General features: G+C 34.9%; 1 protein-coding gene across 11 annotated transcripts in view; it reads left to right on the top strand.

Moving 5' to 3' along the window:
• The window catches only part of BTBD10 (BTB domain containing 10), a 77,944-nt gene that overhangs the window by 39,154 nt on the left and 17,445 nt on the right, over positions 1-21,345 (top strand). For 6 of the 11 annotated variants that reach the window (XM_082476037.1, XM_082476038.1, XM_082476035.1 and 3 more), the window contains 3 exons: positions 14,969-15,165; positions 17,189-17,474; positions 20,367-20,469. In XM_082476037.1, coding sequence (XP_082332163.1) covers positions 15,012-15,165; positions 17,189-17,474; positions 20,367-20,469 — 543 coding nt within the window. In that variant the 5' untranslated portion in view covers positions 14,969-15,011. The remainder of the gene's footprint in view (positions 1-14,968; positions 15,166-17,188; positions 17,475-20,366; positions 20,470-21,345) is intronic. The other 5 variants (XM_082476040.1, XM_082476041.1, XM_082476043.1 and 2 more) reach the window with 2 other exon arrangements.

Genomic DNA, 21,345 nt, shown 5'->3' with positions numbered 1-21,345 from the left:
TGTTACATAATCCATCTGTTGTTGTTTTCTTTTTTTTTTTAATAAAAAGCAAACTTAATCACGAACGTTCCCTTTGTCACGAAAGTCTTCTATAGCATAATTCTTGAGAACTGCATAGTGTTTTATATATATATATTTTGTAATTTATTTCACCAATCTGAGTTTTTCTGATTCTTGATCAGAGAAGAGATCAGCTTGATTCTACAGCATAAATTTCTCTAAAAAGGAAGAATGTCTTAAGGAGTTAAGTAAAAATACAATTTTGATACTTTTCAGAAGGAAAAAGATTCTCAGTGTGATTATACAATGAACTCTTGAAAGATATGCACACTACTTTTAAAACAAAGCAGATAAGATTGCCATAACAAAGTATAGAAAATCTTTTTAAAAATCAGGGAAACAGAGCTTAGACAAGCTGAGGCATTTAAGAAATGCAAAGGCCAACCAAAAGGGTTTCTTATATTACATTTTAAGAAGGTAATCAGTGAAAGTGTAATAATAATGTATGGCAGTGAGGGAAGAAAAAAATTCCTCAAGTCTTATTTGGAGCTTCTTTGTCAGAGAGGAAAAGCAAACCACCACCACCATCAATAATAATAACAAAGCAAACATTTCTAGTAAGGACAGAAAACCAACATGAATATAGAGATAAGTAATGCATCTAGCTAAATGAATTGTCTTCTGGAACATCTTATAGTTAAGGAACTGACTGTAAAATCTTAAAATTATTGATATTATTTGTAGTCTTTAAAGGTTTTAGGAGAATACAAGAAGTACTAAAAGATGAGGGGTTCTAGGCCTGGTTTTGAAAAAGACAGAAGATTTTAGAGCAAAAAATGAAGGATAGTTTATGACTAACTTGAAGGGAAAAAACAGGTTAAAGATGATCCAGAATGGGTTTGCTAAAAATAGATTGTCAGAACAACTTTGATTTTTCTCTGATGCAGTTGGTAGCCTAGTAGCAATATGTATTTGGACTTAAACTTAGGTTTTGGTAAAATCTTTTTTTTTATATCCTTGGGTGAAGGAAAAATGAGTTAGCCACTAGTTGATTGTTTTAATTCATCAACACAGTTTTCATTTTGAAGGATCCTCTCCAAAGGTTATTGATCTTGGAACGTGGCTTTGTTCTTTGCTTTGTCTTATTGCTCAAATGGAGAAGACAAATTATCAAATTTATAGGTGACAGTGAAGAAAGAAAGATCGTAAATAAAACACTAAATGATCCATAGTGATCTCCAAGTCTGGATTGTTGGACTAAATTTAATTGAACTTTTGAGGCATATACATAAGGCCTGAAAAACACTAATATACATTAAGTTAGCATGGCCTTATATATAGCATCACATCTGGAAAAGACTTGAGGGTAGTTCTTGGCAGTAAACTTGATATAAAACAAAAGTACAGTATGGCTGCCATCATCCCATCTTCTCCCCTACCACCCTCCCCCCCCCCTTAGAAACCATCTTAATGAATGGAAAGGAAGGTTAGAGTCACTTCAGTACACCAAAGTATTGTCTTTACTTCTTTGTATATTCAGAAGGAAGGATGTGAAGAAATTGGAAGTCTTGTCCGCTTAGGTAACTAAAAATTTAGAGGTCTTGGGGACATCTCTGGTAGATGTTAAGGAATCTCACAATAAGAGCTGTCTTCTAATATGTGAAGAATTATCATTTGGAAAAGAAACTAGACTCAAGTTTGAGTCAGACTTGTTTAAGGTTAAAAGCATGAGCTCCAAAATTGTATTCCTTTGTTCATATCTCAGACCTGCCACCTTTAGGCAAGTTGTTTAGCCTCTAAGCTTTCATTTTCTCAACTGTAAAATGGGGATGGTTTTGAGTATTTAATGAAAATATGTGTAAAGTGCTCAGTATTGTGCCTGGCATATACTAAATGCTCAAATGTTAGCATTGTTATTGTTGTTGTAGCAGATAGAATTAAGACAGTGGTTCTCAACCAGAGAGGTGATTTTACCCCTCATTGAGCATTTAGCAATGGCTGAGGACATTTTTGGCTGTTACAACTAGAGGAAGGAGTACTACTAGCATCTAGTGGGTGGAGGCTAATGGGTGGGGGCCAGGAATGTCAAAATGATGACTCTGTCCTCTTTACCTTGTTTTATTTTTCCACATAGCACTTATCAGCATATGATATTTAATATATTTATTTATATATGTTCTATGTTTTTCTACACTAGGATGTATTAATTTTAAGGGCAGAGACTTTCTTGGTTATATCCACCAGGGCTAGAATGATAAGTAGCATATAATAGGTGTTCAGTGACTATTTGGTAGAGTGACTGCATGATAAAACTAAAAACATTGCTAGAGAAGAGGATAGGAATACTTTTAGTTATTATAGGGTATAGTTGTCATTGTGTGTTGCAAGCACCTAATACTTATTGACAAATTAAAACCACAGTATTTTTTAGAAGTAAAAAAGTTAGAAATATAACATTTAGATATTATAACTCCTATTCAGAGACTCCTCAGTTTGGAGAGGTTCTTTCCTAGCAGCATCTTCCTTTATTAAAAAAGTTCTAAGTTGAGAAACAAGGTAATGGACGTTTTAAAAACACGGAAGAAACCTCCAGCTCCTTTGCTGTCTGCATGAAAGTAATTTTTGTCAGTTAGGAAAATCTTTACCTTGATAGTAAAATGTTAAAAGTTTGGCCATTAAGCGTTCCTTTTCTGTCAGAATTTTTAGTATCTAGGTCTTCATTTGACTTCAAAGAAAAGATGCTCTAAGTAGTCATACAACAGTATATCAAACTCCCTTGCTGTTGCTACTGCTTCTGCCTCACTAGAGTTGCTGACATATCTGACAATGGGGTTTTAGGAAGAAGAGAAAGACTAGTATTAAAACTATTCTTGAGCTATACTTATTGTCTTTTTTGGGGGAAATCTGGGACTTAAGTATCATTTAAAATATTTCTATGGAAAATATGCATCAACATACTTACAGATGACCTTTGAGTAGCCCATTCCTCAGTTGAGAACTGCCCTTTCAGTGATTAGCCTTTGTTTCTTGGGAAACTGATCATAAATTAAGAACAAAAAGCTTATAGAAAAGGCAGATTGACAAAAAAGGGAAAAGAAGGGAGAGAAATTTGCATTAAATATGTTGAAAATAGATTTAAAAGCTTAATTGCATTTCTTTTATCATCACAGTTACTGACACTTAACATGAGGATCAGCAAACGTTTTCTATAAAAGGCTGGATAGTAAATATTTTTGGCCGTATGGGCTACATAGTCTGTCACAACTACTCAATTTTGCCATTATGGAGTGAAAGCAGCCATAAGCAATATGTAAATGATGGGTGTGGTGTTCTAATAAAACTATTTACAAAATGAGGTAATGGGTTGAATTTGGCTTTGTTTGCCAACTCTTGACCTAACACATTAAAAATACTTGTAAAAATCCCAATTAATGTAAATTAATTGCTTAAAATATATTAATATAAAATCATTTAAAAGGTTTAGTTAAAAAATCTAAAACATAATATAGACTATAGTAATAGAAATGGCTTATTTTTCCCCAAAGTAATATTGCTTCTTTAATAAGGACAGACTAATTAAAAAAATGGATGGGAACATCTAATCTGAAATTTACAAAGATGCTTACCTTGTCCTTAAGGAAAGATGCGTTTTGGGGACTTCCCTGGTGGTCTGGTGGGTAAGACTCTGAGCTTGCAAGGCAGGGGGCCCGGGTTCAATACCTGGTCGGGGAACTAGATCCCGCATGCATGCAGCAACTAAGAAGCCTGTGTGCCACAACTAAGACCTGGCGCATACAAAATAAATAAATAATTTTTTTAAAAAGGAAAGAAAAAAAAAGACACACTAAATAGCCCCCATCACCAGGCCGCTAGCCTTAAAAAAAAAAAAAAAAAAAAAAAAGTGTGTTTAGAAGCTTGATTGTTTAAAACACCTTGTAAACTGTAAAGCTTCATGTCTATATCTCTACAGACACACAAACACACACATGGAAGTATTTGACAAGGAATAAACAATTGTCACAGGAAATGCTTAGATGTTATCTATATCCTGAAACTTCAGCCAAATTCAACAAACATTAATAAGATGTACCAGGTTATGATGTTAGTTGCTGGAAGTGTTTAAAGATAAATAATTCCTCAAAGCAGGAAAGTGATATAAGGTTGTACACTGTGTATACTACACAATGGTGCCATATATAAGTGAGTACTACTTACTTTGTAGATATTTTAGTTTTATGTATTTGTTACAACAATTTTCTGTTAGCAGCAGTGCTTGTAAATATCATTTATTTCTGGAAATTTTTCATGTATTATTTCTTTGATAACTTACTCCTCTCTGTTTTCTCTGTTCTCTCTGGAACATACCAGTATATATTTGAATGGTGACCTCCTTCCTCTAATTTTCTCGTCCTTTCAGTCTCATTTTTCACTTCTTTTTCTTTTATTCCCAGTTTTTTCTTTCAACCCTTCTAGTAACCTTTTAAAATTCCGGCTCTTGTGTTTGAATTTCTAAGAACTCTTTTTCGTTCTCTAATTAAAAAAAAAAAAAGTTCCCGTCCTTGTTTTATGGATACATTTTTAAATAGGACTGAATTTATTGATTACAGTTTTGCTTTTTTTTTTCCTGTCTCTACATTGTTTATTGCGTTTTTTGGTTACGTTTATTAAACTTATTGTGAAATAGTTTTTGATTTACAAGAAATTTTAAAAAAATTGTACAGTGAGTTCCTGGGTACTCTTCACCCAGCTTCCCTCAATGATAACATCTCACATAAGTGCATCAAACTAGGAAAATGACATTGGTACAGTACTATATCTGACTATAGACATCAGTTTTTATATGAGCTTTTTCTGGTATCTATTCTGTGATAGTTTATCACATATAGATTTGCATAACTACCACCACAATCAGGATACAGAACTTTTGCATCACCACAGAGAAACTCCTGCATGCTACCCCTTTAGAGTATACCCATTCCCCATCCCTAACCTCTGACAACCCCTGATTTGTTCTCCATCACTGTAATTTTGCCATTTTGAGAATTATATATAGATGAAGTCAGATAGGATGTAAACTTTGGGGTTTAAGTTTTTTCATTCAGCATAATGCCTTTGGGATCTATCACATTGTTGAACATGTCAGTAGTTTGTTCTTTTTTAATTTCTGAGTACTATTCCACTGTATGTATGTACCACAGTTTATCCATTCAGAGAGTGGCATGGTTTTTGTTATAAACTTTGCAATAATTGTTGGATTTAAAAAATTCTATATATGTTACTTTAGTTTTATTACTCCCAACCCCCATAGGAGTCCGTAGTTTCACTGAACAAAATGATAGAGACACTAAAATTTCTCTTTAATTCTTAGGAACCTGTCTACCTTTGGAAGCTGTTCATGTATTTAGAATTTTTAAACAAATTAGGTGGCAAAGTCATATGTGGAAATTCATGCAGAATTAATATTCTAAAGTTTGATATAAATAGATACTTGCTTCTGAGAGTGACTATTTTAGTAAGATTTAAAAACTTTTGGAGAGACTTATTGCCTATTGATTTATCAATACTTTATGCTTCAAAGCATGATTTTTTTTGGTAGAATTGTATTTTTTTTTTATACAGCAGGCTCTTATTATCCATTTTTTTAAATTTTTATTTATTTATTTATTTATTTATGGCTGTGTTGGGTCTTCATTTCTGTGTGAGGGCTTTCTCAAGTTGTGGCAAGCGGGGGCCACTCTTCATCACGGTGTGCAGGACTCTCACTATCGCAGCCTCTCTTGTTGCGGAGCACAGGCTCCAGACGCACAAGCTCAGTAATCATGGCTCACGGGCCCAGTTGCTCCACGGCATGTGGAATCTTCCCAGACCAGGGCTCAAACCCGTGTCCCCTGCACTGGCAGGCAGATTTTCAACCACTGCGTCACCAGGGAAGCCCCAGTTATCCATTTTATACATATTAGTGTATATATGTCAGTCCCAATCTCCCGATTCATCACACCACCACCACCACCCACCACCCACCCCCCCACCACTTTCCCCCCTTGGTGTCCATACATTTGTTCTCTACATCTGTGTCTCTATTTCTGCCCTGCAAACCGGTTCATCTGTACCATTTTTCTAGATTCCACATATATGCATTAATATATGATATTTGTTTTTCTCTTTCTGACTTGCTTCACTCTGTATAACAGTCTCTAGATCCATCCACGTCTCTACAAAGGACCCAATTTTGTTCCTTTTTATGGCCGAGTAATATTCCATCGTATATATGTACGACATCTTCTTTATCCATTCATCTGTTGATGGGCATTTAGGTTGCTTCCATGACCTGGCTGTTGTAAATAGTGCTGCAGTGAACATTGGGATGCATGTGTCTTTTTGAATTACGGTTTTCTCTGGGTATATGCCCAGTGGTGGGATTGCTGGGTCATATGGTAATTCTATTTTTAGTTTTTTAAGGAACCTCCATACTGTTGTCCATAGTGGCTGTATCAATTTACATTCCCACCAACAGTGCAAGAGGGTTCCCTTTTCTCCACACCCTCTCCAGCATTTGTTATTTGTAGATTTTCTGATGATGCCCATTCTAACTGGTGTGAGGTGATACCTCATTGTAGTTTTGATTTGCATTTCTCTAATAATTAGTGCTGTTGAGCAACTTTTCATGTGCTTCTTGGCCATCTTTATGTCTTCTTTGGAGAAATACCTATTTAGGTCTTCTGCCCATTTTTGGATTGGGTTGTTTGTTTTTTTAATATTGAGCTGCATGAGCTATTTATATATTTTGGAGATTAATCCTTTGTCCGTTGATTTGTTTGCGAATATTTCTCCCATTCTGAGGGTTGTCTTTTCTTCTTGTTTGTAGTTTCCTTTGCTGTGCAGAAGCTTTGAAGTTTCATTAGGTCCCATTTGTTTATTTTTGTTTTTATTTCCATTACTCTAGGAGGTGGGTCAAAAAAGATCTTGCTGTGATTTATGTCAAAGAGTGTTCTTCCTATGTTTTCCTCTAAGAGTTTTATAGTGTCCAGTCTTAAATTTAAGTCTCTAATCAATTTTGAGTTTATTTTTGTGTATGGTGTTAAGGAGTGTTCTAATTTCATTCTTTTACATGTAGCTGTCCAGTTTTCCCAGCACCACTTATTGAAGAGACTGTCTTTTCTCCATTGTGTATCCTTGTCTCCTTTGTCATAGATGAGTTGACCATAGGTGCGTGGTTTTATCTCTGGGCTTTCTGTCCTGTTCCATTGACCTATATTTCTGTTTTTGTGCCAGTACCATAGTGTCTTGATTACTGTAGCTTTGTGGTATAGTCTGAAGTCAGGGAGCCTGATTCCTCAAGCTCCGTTTTTTCCCCTCAAAACTGCTTTGGCTATTCGGGGTCTTTTGTGTCTCCATACTAATTTTAAGATTTTTTGTTCTAGTTCTGTAAAAAATGCCATTGGTAATTTGATAGGGATTGCATTGAATCTGTAGATTGCTTTGGGTAGTATAGTCATTTTCACAATATTGATTTTTCCAATCCAAGAACATGGTATATGTCTCCATCTGTTGGTATCATCTTTAATTTCTTTCATCAGTGTCTTAGTTTTCTGCATACAGGTCTTTTGTCTCCCTAGGTAGTTTTATTCCTAGATATTTTATTCTTTTTGTTGCAATGGTAAATGGGAGTGTTTCCTTAATTTCTCTTTCAGATTTTTCATCATTAGTGTATAGGAATGCAAGAGATTTCTGTGCATTAACTTTGTATCCTGCAACTTTACCAAATTCATAGATTAGCTCCAGTAGTTTTCTGGTGGCATCTTTAGGATTCTGTATGTATAGTATCATGTCATCTGCAAACAGTGACAGTTTTACTTCTTCTTTTCCAATTTGTATTCCTTTTATTTCTTTTTCTTCTCTGATTGCCGTGGCTAGGACTTCCAAAACTATGTTGAATAATAGTGGTGAGAGTGGACATCCTTGTCTTGTTCCTGATCTTAGAGGAAATGCTTTCAGTTTTTCACCATTGAGAATGATGTTTGCTGTGGGTTTGTCATATATGGCCTTTATTATGTTGAGGTAGGTTCCCTCTTTGCCCACTTTCTGGAGTTTTTATCATAAATGGGTGTTGAATTTTCTGAAAAGCTTTTTCTGCATCTGTTGAGATGATCATATGGTTTTTATTCTTCCATTTGTTAATATGGTGTATCACATTGATTGATTTGTGTATATTGAAGAATCCTTACATCCCTGGGATAAATCCCACTTGATCATGGTGTATGATCCTTTTAATGTGCTGTTGCATTCTGTTTGCTAGTATTTTGTTGAGGATTTTTGCATCTATATTCATCAGTAATATTGGTCTGTAATTTTCTTTTTTTGTAGTATCTTTGTCTGGTTTTGGTATCAGGGTGATGGTGGCCTCATAGAATGAGTTTGGGAGTGTTCCTTCCTCTGCAATTTTTTGGAAGAGTTTGAGAAGGATGGGTGTTAGCTCTTCTCTAAATGTTTGATATAATTCACCTGTGAAGCCATCTGGTCCTGGACTTTTGTTTGTTGGAAGATTTTTAATCACAGTTTCAATTTCATTCCTGTGATTGGTCTGTTCATATTTTCTTTTTCTTCCTGGTTCAGTCTTGGAAGGTTATACCTTTCTAAGAATTTGTCCATTTCTTCTGAATTGATGAATTTATTTGCATAAAGTTGTTTATAATATTTTATCCCTCTTTTAATACATGCAAACTTTGTAGTGATGTCTACTCTCTCATGTCTGATATTGGTAATTTGTATCTTCTCAATTTTTTCCCCAGTCTGCCTGGAGATTTTATCAATTTTAATGATGTTTTCAAAGAACTAGCTTTTGTTTTCATTGATTTTCCCTATTCTTTTTCTGTTTTCTATTATTTTGATTTCCACTCTGATCTTTATTAATTTTTTATAGTTTCTTTAGGTTTAATTTGCTCTTTGTCTAGTTTCTTAAGGCAGAAACTGGGGTGATTTTTTCTTTGACCTTTCTTCTTTTCTATCATAGGCATTCAAAGCTATAATATGCTTCTTAACTACTGCTGTAATATCATGCCATTCCACAAATTTTGATACACTGGACTTGTTTCACTTCAGAATTTTCTCTTTTCCTTTCTGATTTCTTTTTTGCTTTCTGGGTTATTTAAAAAGATGTTATCTAATTTCCAATATTTGGGAATTTTCCAGGTATCATTCTGTTATTGAATTTTAATTTAATTTCATTGTAACCAGAGAAAATACTTTGTATGATTGAATTCTTTTAAATGTATTGAGACTTGTTTTATTGCACAGAATATGGTCTGTCCTGATAAATGTTCTGTGTGCATACCAAAAGAATGAGTTTTCTGCTCTTGTTGGGTGCAATGTTCCATAAATGTCAGTTAGGTTAAGCCAGTTGATAGTGTTGGTCAAATCTTATTCATCTTTACTGATTTTCTGTCTGCTTGTTCTATTAACTATTATGAGAGGGATGTTGAAATCTCTGATAATAATTGTGGAGTTCTCCTTGTAATTTGATAAGTTTTTGCTTCATGTATTTTGAAGCTCTGTTATGAGGCAGAAGAACTTCGGGGATTGTTAAGTGCTCATAATGAATTTACCCCTTTATTTTTATGAAATGCTTGGTAATATTCTTTGCATTGAGGTGTACTTTGTCTGCTATTAATATAACCACTCTCGCTTTCTTTTGACTAGTGTTAGCATAGCTTGTCTTTCCTTATCCTTTTATATTGAACCTCTTTGTACCTTTATATTTATTTTTTTTTAAATTTTATTATTATTTATTTTATTTATTTATTTTTGGCTGCATTAGGTCTTTGTTGCTGTGCGCGGGCTTTCTCTAGTTGCGGTGAGTGGGGGCTACTCTTCGTTGTGATGCATGGGCTTCTCATTGCAGTGGCTTCTCTTGTTGCAGAGCACGGGCTCTAGGCGCCCAGGCTTCAGGAGTTGTGGCTTGTGGGCTCTGGAGCGCAGTCTCAGTAGTTGTGGTGCACAGGCTTAGTTGCTCCGCGGCATGTGGGATCTTCCCGGACCAGGGCTTGAACCCGTGTCCCCTGCATTGGCAGGTGGATTCTTAACCACTGTGCCACCAGGGAAGCCCTGTACCTTTACATTTAAAGTGTGCTTCTTGTAGGCAGCATATAGTTGGGTCTGGTTTTTATATCCAGTGGGATAATCTCTACCTTTTATGCCTTAGACCATGTACATTTAATGTGATTATAGATATATTTAAGGTTAAGTCTATCATCTTGCTATTTATTTTCTGTTTGTCCCATTTGTTCTTGTTTCCCTATCCTCTTCCCCTTTCTTTTGGCCCTCTTTTGGATTAATTGTATCTTTTATGATTTCATTTTATCCCCTATGTTGGCTTATTAGCTATAATTCTTTGTTTCTGTACTTTAGTGGTTGCTTTAGAGCTTATAATATACATCTTTAGTTTATCACAATTTACCTTCAAGTGATATTAAATCATTTCATGTGTCATAAGAGCCTTATAATAATGTACTTCCGTTTCTCTCCTTCCAAACTTTGTGCTATTTCCAATATTCTTAATTCCTTTGTGTAGATTTGTATTTTCAACTGGTGTTATTGTTTTCTTCTGCCTAAAGTGTGTCCTTTAAATTTTCTTATAGTGCAAGTTTGCTCATGATGAATACATTCATCTTTTTTGTGTGTGTCTGAGAATGCATTTCCCTTTTATTTATTTATTTATTTTTAATAAAATTATTTATTTTATGTATTTATTTTTGGCTGTGTTGGGTCTTCGTTGCTGCGTGCAGGCTTTCTCTGGCTGCAGCGAGCGGGGGCTACTCTTCGTTGCGGTGCATGGGCTTCTCATTGCGGTGGCTTCTCTTGTTGCAGAGCACGGGCTCTAGGCGGGCGGGCTTCAGTAATTGTGGCACGTGGGCTTCAGTAGTTGTGGCTCGTGGGCTCTAGAGCGCAGGCTCAGTAGTTGTGGCGCACAGGCTTAGTTGCTCCGTGGCATGTGGGATCTTCCCGGACCAGGGCTCAAATCTGTGTCCCCTGCATTGGCAGGCAGATTCTTAACCACTACGCCACCAGGGAAGTCCCTCCCTTTTATTTTTGAAAGATGTTTTCACTGGATGTAACAAGTGTAGGTTGGCAGGGGTTATCATTTAGGTTTGGGGTTTTATTTTTTATTAAAATGTGTTTGGGATTTGTTGTGCATGTTGCACCTGTGGGTTTGTAGTTTTAATTACATTTCAAGACATTTCTTCAAATATTTTTCTCTTCCTCACCTTTCTTCCTTTATGGACTCCATTTATACCTGTATTAGGGCACTTAAAGTTGACCCATAGCTCACTCATGCTCAATTTATTTTTCTATAATGAATATTTTATTCATTTTGTATATTTCCTACTGCTGTGTCTTCAAATTCATGAATCTTTTCTTCTATAATGTGTAATCTTCCATTAATTCCATTGAGTATATTTTTCATCTCAGATATCATTTTTGTCTCTGGAAGTCTGATTTGCATCTTTTTAATATTCTATATCTGTATATAACTTTTTGGAGGAATATGGTTATAATGGCTGTTTTAATGCCTTTGTTTCTAATTCTAAGATATGTGTCAGTTCTGGGTTGGTTTTAGTTGAGTTTTTTCCTTATAGGTTATGTTTTGCTCTCTCTTTGCATACCTCGTAATTTTTAACTGGATGCCATACATTGTGAATTTACCTTGTTTGGTTGCTGGATATTTTTGTATTCCTATAAATTTTCTTGAGCTTTGTTTTAGGATTCAGTTTACTTACTTGGAAACAATTTGATTCTTTCAGGTGTTGCTGTTAACATTTGTTAGATATGACTAGAAAAGTGCTCAGTTTAGGTCTAATTATTTCCCATTTCAGAGTCAAGACCCTTTAGATTCTCCCTTCAGTGCCCTTTTGTGAGGTTTTCCATCCTGACTGTGGGAAACAGGCCCTATTCCTGCCTCTATATGAGTCCTGGGCACTGTTTCCTCTAATTCTTTGAGTCGGTTGTTTCCCCAGCCTCGTCAAGTTTCCTCACGTGTGCGTTGATTGGTACTAGGCTCTGCAGATCTCTGAGGTTTTTCTCTCTGTGCTGCTCTCCACTCTCTGGTACTCTTTCCTTAGAACTCTAGCCACCTGTTGTCCCCAGCCTCTCAGCTCCATATCCTTAACTCAGAGTCCATCAGCTTCTGCCTGGGTTTTGCCTCCCTGTGTTTTATTCTGCAAACTCTTCTTAAGGTAGTAATTTGGGGCAGTTGCTGGCCTTATTTATTTTCCATCTTTCAGGGATCACTCTCTTTCTTTTCCAAATGTATTGTGTGCTGTCATTGTTTCATATATTTTGTTTTTGGGTTGTTTCAGACAAGAAGGTAAATTCAGTCCTTGTTTCCCTGTCTTGGCTAGAAGCAGATGTTGGGGCTGATGACCTCTTCATCTCCTTACCTGTTCTCAATTCACGTATCCCAAACTCTCTTAGATGCAACATGAAGCAGAGTTATCCCCTGTGAACTTGCTTGTCCTCATTTTTGTTTGCACATATTATTTTTGCCCTTAGAGTGCTTTCCTGATCTAAAATTATTTAACTAAATAGAGTAGGACATAATTAGTCTTCCATGACATCTGATTTTGAAGGTCTGATTCAGAGTACGTTCCATTTGAGAATGAAAAGAAAGGACAGGAGTGTATTATGATACCTTTTGCATTTATTTAACATCTAAACAGTTTAGAAATGAAGCCAATATTTCAGCAGAATGCTTAGCAGCATTTAATCTTTCAGCTATAGAGATGTCTAGTTGAAATCCTTTTTCAATTAATCAGTCTGCTTGGCCCTTACTGAACATTTATCCTGCATTTGCCTTAGTTGTAGTTGTGTTTGTACCTTGTCTGTTAAATTATCAATTAGATTCATATTTAGAAAATGTGTCTATTAGCACATTTAAAACTTAGCAGCTAGAATAATTTAAGGAGTTATTTTTTCTAATATATAATCCTTATTCTATTATTGTGGATTCCTTTCTTTTTCCTACTTTAGGACACGAGCCAGAAATTCCATTGTTCCTACGCTGAAGGTTTTTAACCTGAAAGTAGGATCTTTTGATTTGTTCTATTTGAAAAAAAAAATTATGTTCCAAGGATGTGATCCTACTCTGATCTTTCTCACTAGAAGGAAGGTGGGAGTAGAGGGTTTTGTTTGTTTGTTTTTTTCTGTCTGTAGGTTTATGGGAGACAAATGACTGATACAAGCTTATAGGTTGCCTTTATTTCCATAGAAGTCACTCTTCGGGTAGTTACAAAGTCAGCCTTATCTTTTGTCTTTTTAGTCTGTTATAGTGAGATGACAGCGATTTTCATAATGAAAGAAACCACTAAAATAACAAAACAAAGTGTTATAGCTAATAAATCAGCAGAGGAGATGATCCTGGAACATTTTCGGATTTAAAACTGAATCATCAACATTAAGTTTTTAACTAGTGTGGTTTTGGTGAAGGAGAGCAGGGTAACATTGTGGAGGGGGCACTGGAATGAATTGAAAGGATTAGGTTACAGTGTTAATAGCGTATCCACTAAATTCTTTGTGACTCTGAGCAAATCTTGTGATTTTGAACTTTAATATCCTCACCTGTTACAACTAAATAAACTAACATTTAATGGGTGATTCTATTGTACCAGGCACATTGCTGGTCAGCTTACTTATTACACTTCATTTAATCCTCATATTAAACATAGAAAGTAAAAAGAATCTACAGCTTACAGATGAGGAAATGAAGGTTCCAAAATGTTAAGTAACATTCAACATGTTGAGCAATTAAGTCTTAAAGGACAATTGATTCTAAGTCTTTATTACTCTAAAGCCATGAAGTTCTTTCTATTCCTGTTTCTTCTGTTTCTAAAAAGCACTTTAATATTTTTAAACTATGAAGCATGTGTTTTGTTTGCTAAGGTGGTAAATTTCCACCTGCCTTAGGTCAGGCTCTCTCATTTTTGTTCCTATCAGTTTTCCTACTTGTAGTGTATTCTGATTATTAAAATCTTATCTGTTTGTTAGTGCCTGATTCACCGGTGATTTACAGTGATGTCTTCTTCATGTGAGAACTTAAAGCATTTATTATCTATCAATCATTTATTAGTTATATATTTGAGATACATTTAGTCATTTTATATTTGAAATTTGGGATAGCTCTTGAATTGTTTACATTTCTGCATGTCCATGTATATAACTGCTACACTTAAATCATAAGCTCCCTGAGGGAGCTGCTTCTTTCTTGGCATGTAGCACAGCATTGTGCACATAGCATACGTAACTTAATAAATAATTGTGTGAATGAATGCTGTCAACTAGAATATTTTAATCATCATTCCCAGTTATTCACTTCTTATGGGCAAATTTATGTAGGATGTTTTCAAAATATTAAATTCTGTAACTTTACATAGTGCTGTTAGCTTTTTAGAAAAATGCTTTTTAAAATTTTTGAAGAGGGTTCAATCAAAATCAAAATGAGTTGGAGTTAGCATGTAGACTTATTTTATTTGTCAGGGAGACCAGTTACTTTGCCCATACCTCAGAGTTCCAGAAGCTGGTGCTCTTTGCCTCCCTTTTCCCCTTACAATCAAAGAAATCAAAAGAACACTTGAGTAATATTTAAGAGATCTGGGTGGTCTCTGCTGCTGCTGCTGCTATTACTCCTACCACTACCTCTTCTGTTACTAACTCAAGAGTCAGTTAACCATTCTGGGCTTTGGCTTTCTCATCCTTAAAAAAAGACTGAGTTTGGAGTATGTGATCTTTAAAGACATAGTATTCCAGAATTTTTAAAACCTGCAAGTTTAAAGTAAATTAGGTTTCAGAATTATGAAGTAACATTTGATTCTTGCATTTCAAAATATTAGTAGCTTTATGTTAATTGGGGTTTTTTTGGGAAAGCATTTGTGATTTCATGTTCTACTTTTATGGTTAATTTTCTTTTCTAATTTATCAGTGCTCCCTCACGTGTTGCTAAAGGAGTTGTCGAGCACACCAAAATGAGTCTACATGGTGCTAGTGGGGGACATGAGAGATCAAGAGATAGACGAAGGTCAAGTGACCGATCACGAGATTCATCTCACGAAAGAACAGAATCTCAGCTCACTCCTTGTATTAGAAATGTTACTTCTCCAACACGACAACACCATGTTGGTATGTAAGATCAGCTAAGCTTCCCAGTGGTTTTTAAAAGCATGCATTTACCTTTTTTTTTTGGCCTCGAGACTTGCGGCATCTTAGTTTCCCGATTGATCCTGGCATTGAAAGTGTTGAGTCCTAATCACTGCACCGCCAGGGAATTCCCAATGCATTTACCTTTTTAATGTAGTAATAACAATGATTTGTGCCTAATACTTAAGAGTAAAATTAACTTCTTACTTCTGTTCATTGCTTCTGTTTTAGCTTAGCTTGGTTCTTGCTGTGAAAAAACAACTTATTAAATGAAACTTAAAAGTGAATTTCTTTTAAGAGTCTGGGACAGTCTTATAAAAGAAATAATTTGAACAGCCTTTAAAACTGTAATATGTAGATTTAAAATTTTTTTCAGGTGATTTTTATCTTGTGAGATATATAGCAGTGGTTTATTTTAAAATAGTTTGTAGTGAATTATTGATAAGAATCCTTGTTAATCATATTAAAAAATTAGGAAGTGAAAGAGTAACCATCATAAGGTAATTCATCTTGATTTTTGACAATATTTTAAATTTAATAAAAAAAATAGAAGAGGAAAAGGAAAGTGTGAAGTGGTTTTTTTTTTCTTTTCTTGAGCTCAGGTCTTTTTCTTCCTTCCTACTTATTACTATAAATGAATGCTATTACCCCAGGTAAATACACTGTGTGACTGTAAAACAGTAGTCTGAAGTAGAGGTACATAAACAATGTGAGCTTGCTGATTTTTATTTTCCACTCAGAAGTGGCAAATTAAATACTTTGACTTACTATTTGAGGTAGTTTCTGATTACCTCGTATAAACCAAAATCATTTATATTAGGGTCTGATTATGTGGAGACGTTTTCAGTATCTAAGTAGGTCTTAAAAGTCAGACTAATACCGATAAGCTAAAAACTAACAGAAGTATAAATAAGAGTTGACAGTTTGTTATATGCAAAGTTTAGTATCTGGAAGGAGAATAGGAGATAAATTATTTTATTACTTTAGCAAATTTTACTTTGGGGATGCTACCAGCATTGTGGAAATAGGCAATAAAAGGGGGTGTCAGGGTATCTCTGGAGATACAGCAGACCTAAGTATATAACCAGTAAAGCTGTACAGAGTGTTCTAAGTCGCTTGAGTCATGGAGGAATTTGGCAAAAGCTGATGAAACTGGTGAGATGGAGGTACATTTTTAGGTCACCTTTAAAGTTTAGTAATCTAACCTCTAAATGAAACATCACAAAATCTTAGTTTTAATGTCCCCTTTGTAGACTATTGGAACAACTAAAGAAAATTTTCTGAATTTTAACAATGTTTCCTATTAAAATTATAGCTAATTATATGATCCTATAAAACTTGTAGTAGTGCTTTATTCAAAAATGAGAATGAGAACAAAGCAGTATATCATAAGCTATTAAAACCACTTAATTTGCTAAGACATTAAAAGTCATTTGAAAACATAAATATACTTCTTAATGATTGCAGTGAAATTTTTTTCTTCCTTTGGGACCTTCCTTTTGTGAGACAAATTGCTGGTTTGGGGATTTCCTTATTAATATAGTAAGAGTCCAGAGTTTGTACTTTGTGTTTTCAGAATAGTGTTAATACTTTCAGTGTTTAGGAGAGTTAAAATTGTTATTAATCTTTTACTAACTTTCAGTGCTTATTTATGTGACTTGTGAAAATATTCCTCTCCTTGGGTTTCTATATATTTTTAAGTAGAGCAATAATATAAAATTTACCTTAATTTTGATCTTAGTCTGGGTCAGCATTAGTCAGCTATACATCTTTTTTAAAAAGTCTACAAAATTAATTTTTTTAGAAAACAATTTGATGTTTTAGGTTTCATTCCTAGAAAATAAATGAACATATATGATCTGTGAAAATGTTATTTGAAATCAAAAAAGCAGAAATGCTGTGATATAAAACAGCTTTTCTAAATCGCAGTTTTTAAAAGATATATATAAATCTCGAATTTTTAAAAAGAAAATTTGCATAACTTTGTTTAACATCTATATTTCAGAACGTGAAAAAGATCACAGCTCCTCTCGTCCAAGCAGTCCTCGTCCTCAAAAAGCATCTCCAAGTGGTTCCAGTAACAGTGCTGGGAACAGCAGCAGAAACAGTAGTCAGTCGAGTTCAGATGGCAGCTGTAAGACATCTGGGGAAATGGTGTTTGTGTATGAAAATGCAAAAGAAGGAGCTCGGAATGTAAGAACGTCAGAACGAGTGACACTAATAGTGGATAACACTAGATTTGTTGTAGACCCATCCATTTTTACTGCACAGCCAAATACAATGTTGGGCAGGTTTGTATTGCTGTTCTTTGTATTGTTAATTATAAAGCACTTTAACATTGCCTTTTTTTTTTTTTCATTTGAAGTTTTACAGTAATTCTCTGGTGGAATACAGTGTTCCTGCTGAGCTTTGGAGGTTAAATAATTTGCTGAAGTTAATCCGGCTAGAAAGTGGTAGAGCCAGATCTTGAACTTGTTTTTATTTCAAATAATCTTTTCTATACCAGTAGAAATAGCAAATATATTAGTTAAATGAAGACAGGACACTAAAAGATCTCTACAGGTTGAAAGCATAGATTGTATTTAACAAGGTGACTTTAACAGTGATAATGCTTCCTTTACTTGGGGCTCCCAAATTCAACCTCCAAATACAGCAGGTATCAGCATTTCGTTAGCTGAAAAGTTAGCATGAGTTACCAATTTGATGTAGATACTTAAAAAAGAAATAATATTAACAAGTAGTTAGTAGAATGAAGGAGAGATAATTGTCTCTTAATCTGTACTAGTCTGGAGTAATAGATTAATATAAAGTTTGTAGTTATGGGAACCACAATCTAGAACTGATATAGACAATATGGACTAGTTATGGGAACTTCTGTCTAAGAATATAGACTTGATTTTTCAAAGTGTTCAAAACTCGGATCAGACACCTTTTAATTGTAAAATTAGTGCCTTTTTTCTATTCATTCTAATATAAAACGAAGGAGACACATAAATGAAATGGAAGTTTACATGAGGTAAAAAAAAAAAACAAACTTGTGTTTTTTGCTAGGTTGCATATGTAACTATTTGGCATACCTCTTGCATATGTAACTATTTGGCATACCTCTCTCTGTGTGTGTGTGTGTGTGTGTGTGTGTGTGTGTGTGTGTGTGAGATTTGTAAGTACCTCTGAATACCGAATAAATGCCAGCATGTGACACTGTTTACATTTTGAGTAGACAAATATTTCCTTTTAACATTGGCACTAGACTTTACATCTGTACGAAAAAAAAAATACTTGAACTCTATAGGCTTTTATGTATTATTAGAAGCATAGGGAAGGTTGTTGATGGGAGCTCTTAGGAGTATGACTCAACACTGATAATACTCTATATTTTTACCTAAACTGTAAAGGAACACAGTTAAAAGGTAGAAGTAGATATTTGAAATTTTTCTTCAGCTGATAGGCTACATTTTTCTTAAAACAAAACAAATGCAAAAGATTTTTTTTGTGTTTGTGATCCATATTGATCTGAAAAGTATAGCTTTCCCCTTCTGTAAAAATTTCAAGTATTTTGAGAAAATTGCATGACATTTGATTCCTGAAAGACTCTCTTCTTCTTCTTTTTTTCCCAAATCAGTGAAGGCTTCTTTTCATGTCAGTTGACGAAAGCATATCTTTGAGGATGAAAATTAATATTCATGGGAACTGTAAAAAACAGTTGGCATTCTTTTGGAAACTTTGAAATAAAACTTTTTTTGTTGTTTGTTTTTTAAAATTTTTTAAAATTTAATTTTGGCTGCATTGGGTCTTTGTTGCTGCACGCAGGCTTTCCTCTGGTTGCGGCGAGCAGGGGCTACTCTTTGTTGCGGTGTGCGGGCTTCTCATGCGGTGGCTTCTCTTCTTGCGGAGCATGGACTCTAGGCGCCCGGGCTTCATTAGTTGTGGCGCATGGGCTTCGTTGCTCCGTGCCATGTGGGATCTTCCTGGCCCAGGGCTCGAACCCGTGTCCCCTGCCTTGGCAGGTGGATTCTTAACCACTGCGCCACCAGGGAAGCCCAAAAGCTTGGTTTTTTATAGGTTTCTGTGTTACAACAAAAGAGGGAACTATTTAAATTGGGAAACTGTTGAATAGAAAACTTAGATCAGCCATATTTACTTTAGGAATGGTGGCATCATTGAATTCAGAGGTTCAAATTCCTTTAATCACAATTTTAAAATTTTCTTGGGAGTTATGCATTATGCATTCAGCTTTTCATTTTGAAGGACCTATTTTGCAAATTACCTCTTTTCTAAATAGTTACTGTTAAAGGACCAACAACATGACTTGAAAAAATAGAAATTCATTTGTATTTTCTTTTTGTAAAAGTTAATATTAAGAGCTTGTTACTTATTTATTTAGAATTTTCATTCTCTTCTTAACTGGGTCATTCCTCCCTACCCCAGCATTTGATTGCTTGTTTTTCAGTTCTGGAATGCAAGTATAAGAATTTTGTGCAAAATTTGTTACATTTATAGTTAAGATTGTGAAAAGTAACCTAATCTGCATACCCTTATTTTACTTTTTTCTAGTTTAGATTACTATATGTGCTTCTTTATAGAATAACTTTGCATTGAAGACAGTAGTTTTAAGGAAAAGGCACAGATAACATAGTTTTCCCTCCCTCCCCCTCCCTCCCCTCCTTCCCCTCCCCTCCCCCTCCCTCCCTCCTTCCTTCCTTCCTTTTGTTTTTTAAATAAGTACCTGATTATTTATTTATTTTTTTTTAATTTTTTAAATTAATTATTTATTTATTTTTTGGCTGTGTTGGGTCTTTGTTTCTCTGCGAGGGCTTTCTCTAGTTGCGGCAAGCAGGGGCCACTCTTCATCGCGGTGTGCGGGCCTCTCACTATCGCGGCCTCTCTTGTTGTGGAGCACAGGTTCCAGACGCGCAGGCTCAGTAGTTGTGGCTCACGGACCCAGTTGCTCCGTGGCATGTGGGATCTTCCCAGACCAGGGCTCGAACCTGTGTCCCCTACATTAGCAGGCAGATTCTCAACCACTGCGCCACCAGGGAAGCCCTGATAAACATTCTTGAACTAATTTAATGACATAATTTAATGCTTAAATTATAATTCCTTTTTACTTTTGTACATGAAAACAGTTTTCCCTTTTGAAGGAATATCTTAGTGATATATTTCTCAATTATTTGCTACCATAGGATGTTTGGATCTGGCAGAGAACATAACTTTACACGTCCCAATGAGAAGGGAGAGTATGAGGTGGCAGAGGGGATTGGCTCTACTGTGTTTCGAGCTATTCTGGTGAGTGCTCTTTCTTATGTGTATTGATTGAATCAATTGACCCCTTCTTGTTAGGTACTTGGATTGGAAGCAGAATTCTATTTGGATATCTCTATGGAAGTATCCAGGGCATTTTTTTAAAAATACAATTTATCTTTTTTTGGTGTGTAAATATAATATGATATAAATAAATGAATTTTATAACCTTCATAAAGATAAGATAGGGGATAATTCATCTCTTAAGTCTGCACAGGCAATTCTTTCAAGGGTTTAGTGGTAACATTTCTATAGTCACATTACTCCACCCTCCTTAATTCTATTAAATACAGTAAGTTGATAATTTTTTACTACCAGAGAATAAATGTGGCTACTGGAATTCTAATATTTTATTGCATATAACTAACAATGGACACTTACGAACATTTAAAAGTCATCTCTAAAATGTATTTTTTACCATCTTTGTTTTAAAACTTAAAAAAAAATTTTTACCTTTTTATTTTGAGGAATATTTGAATTAGTACTACAAGTCCCTACTTATAATTTTAAATCAGTGATAAAGATTTGATTTATAGTGTGTGATAGTTTATGCCACAGTCTGAAAATATGGTTTCCTTAAATAGTTTTGTGGGAAGAGGAGAGGGAGGATCCTGAGGCACAAGACAGGAAAAGTAGTTGATAGTGATCAGTACTAACAAGTACTTTGAAAAGTACCAGAAGATGTCTTGCTTGCATTCATGTAACAACTTCAGAAATAATGTTGCTGTGGCTCTGAACCTCAAGAAGCTTGAGGCAGATCTTAATTTTTGGGGAAGTGGCTTTTCAGCTGCCCATACTTCCATTTGACCCCCAATGGAGTTGATAAGTTACTCCATGACTCAGCTATGGAGTAACTTATCT

Source organism: Balaenoptera physalus (assembly GCF_965194825.1).
Source record: "Balaenoptera physalus genome assembly, chromosome: 10".
Taxonomy (NCBI): Eukaryota; Metazoa; Chordata; class Mammalia; order Artiodactyla; family Balaenopteridae; genus Balaenoptera; species Balaenoptera physalus.
This window is presented reverse-complemented; position numbering and strand designations above follow the sequence as displayed.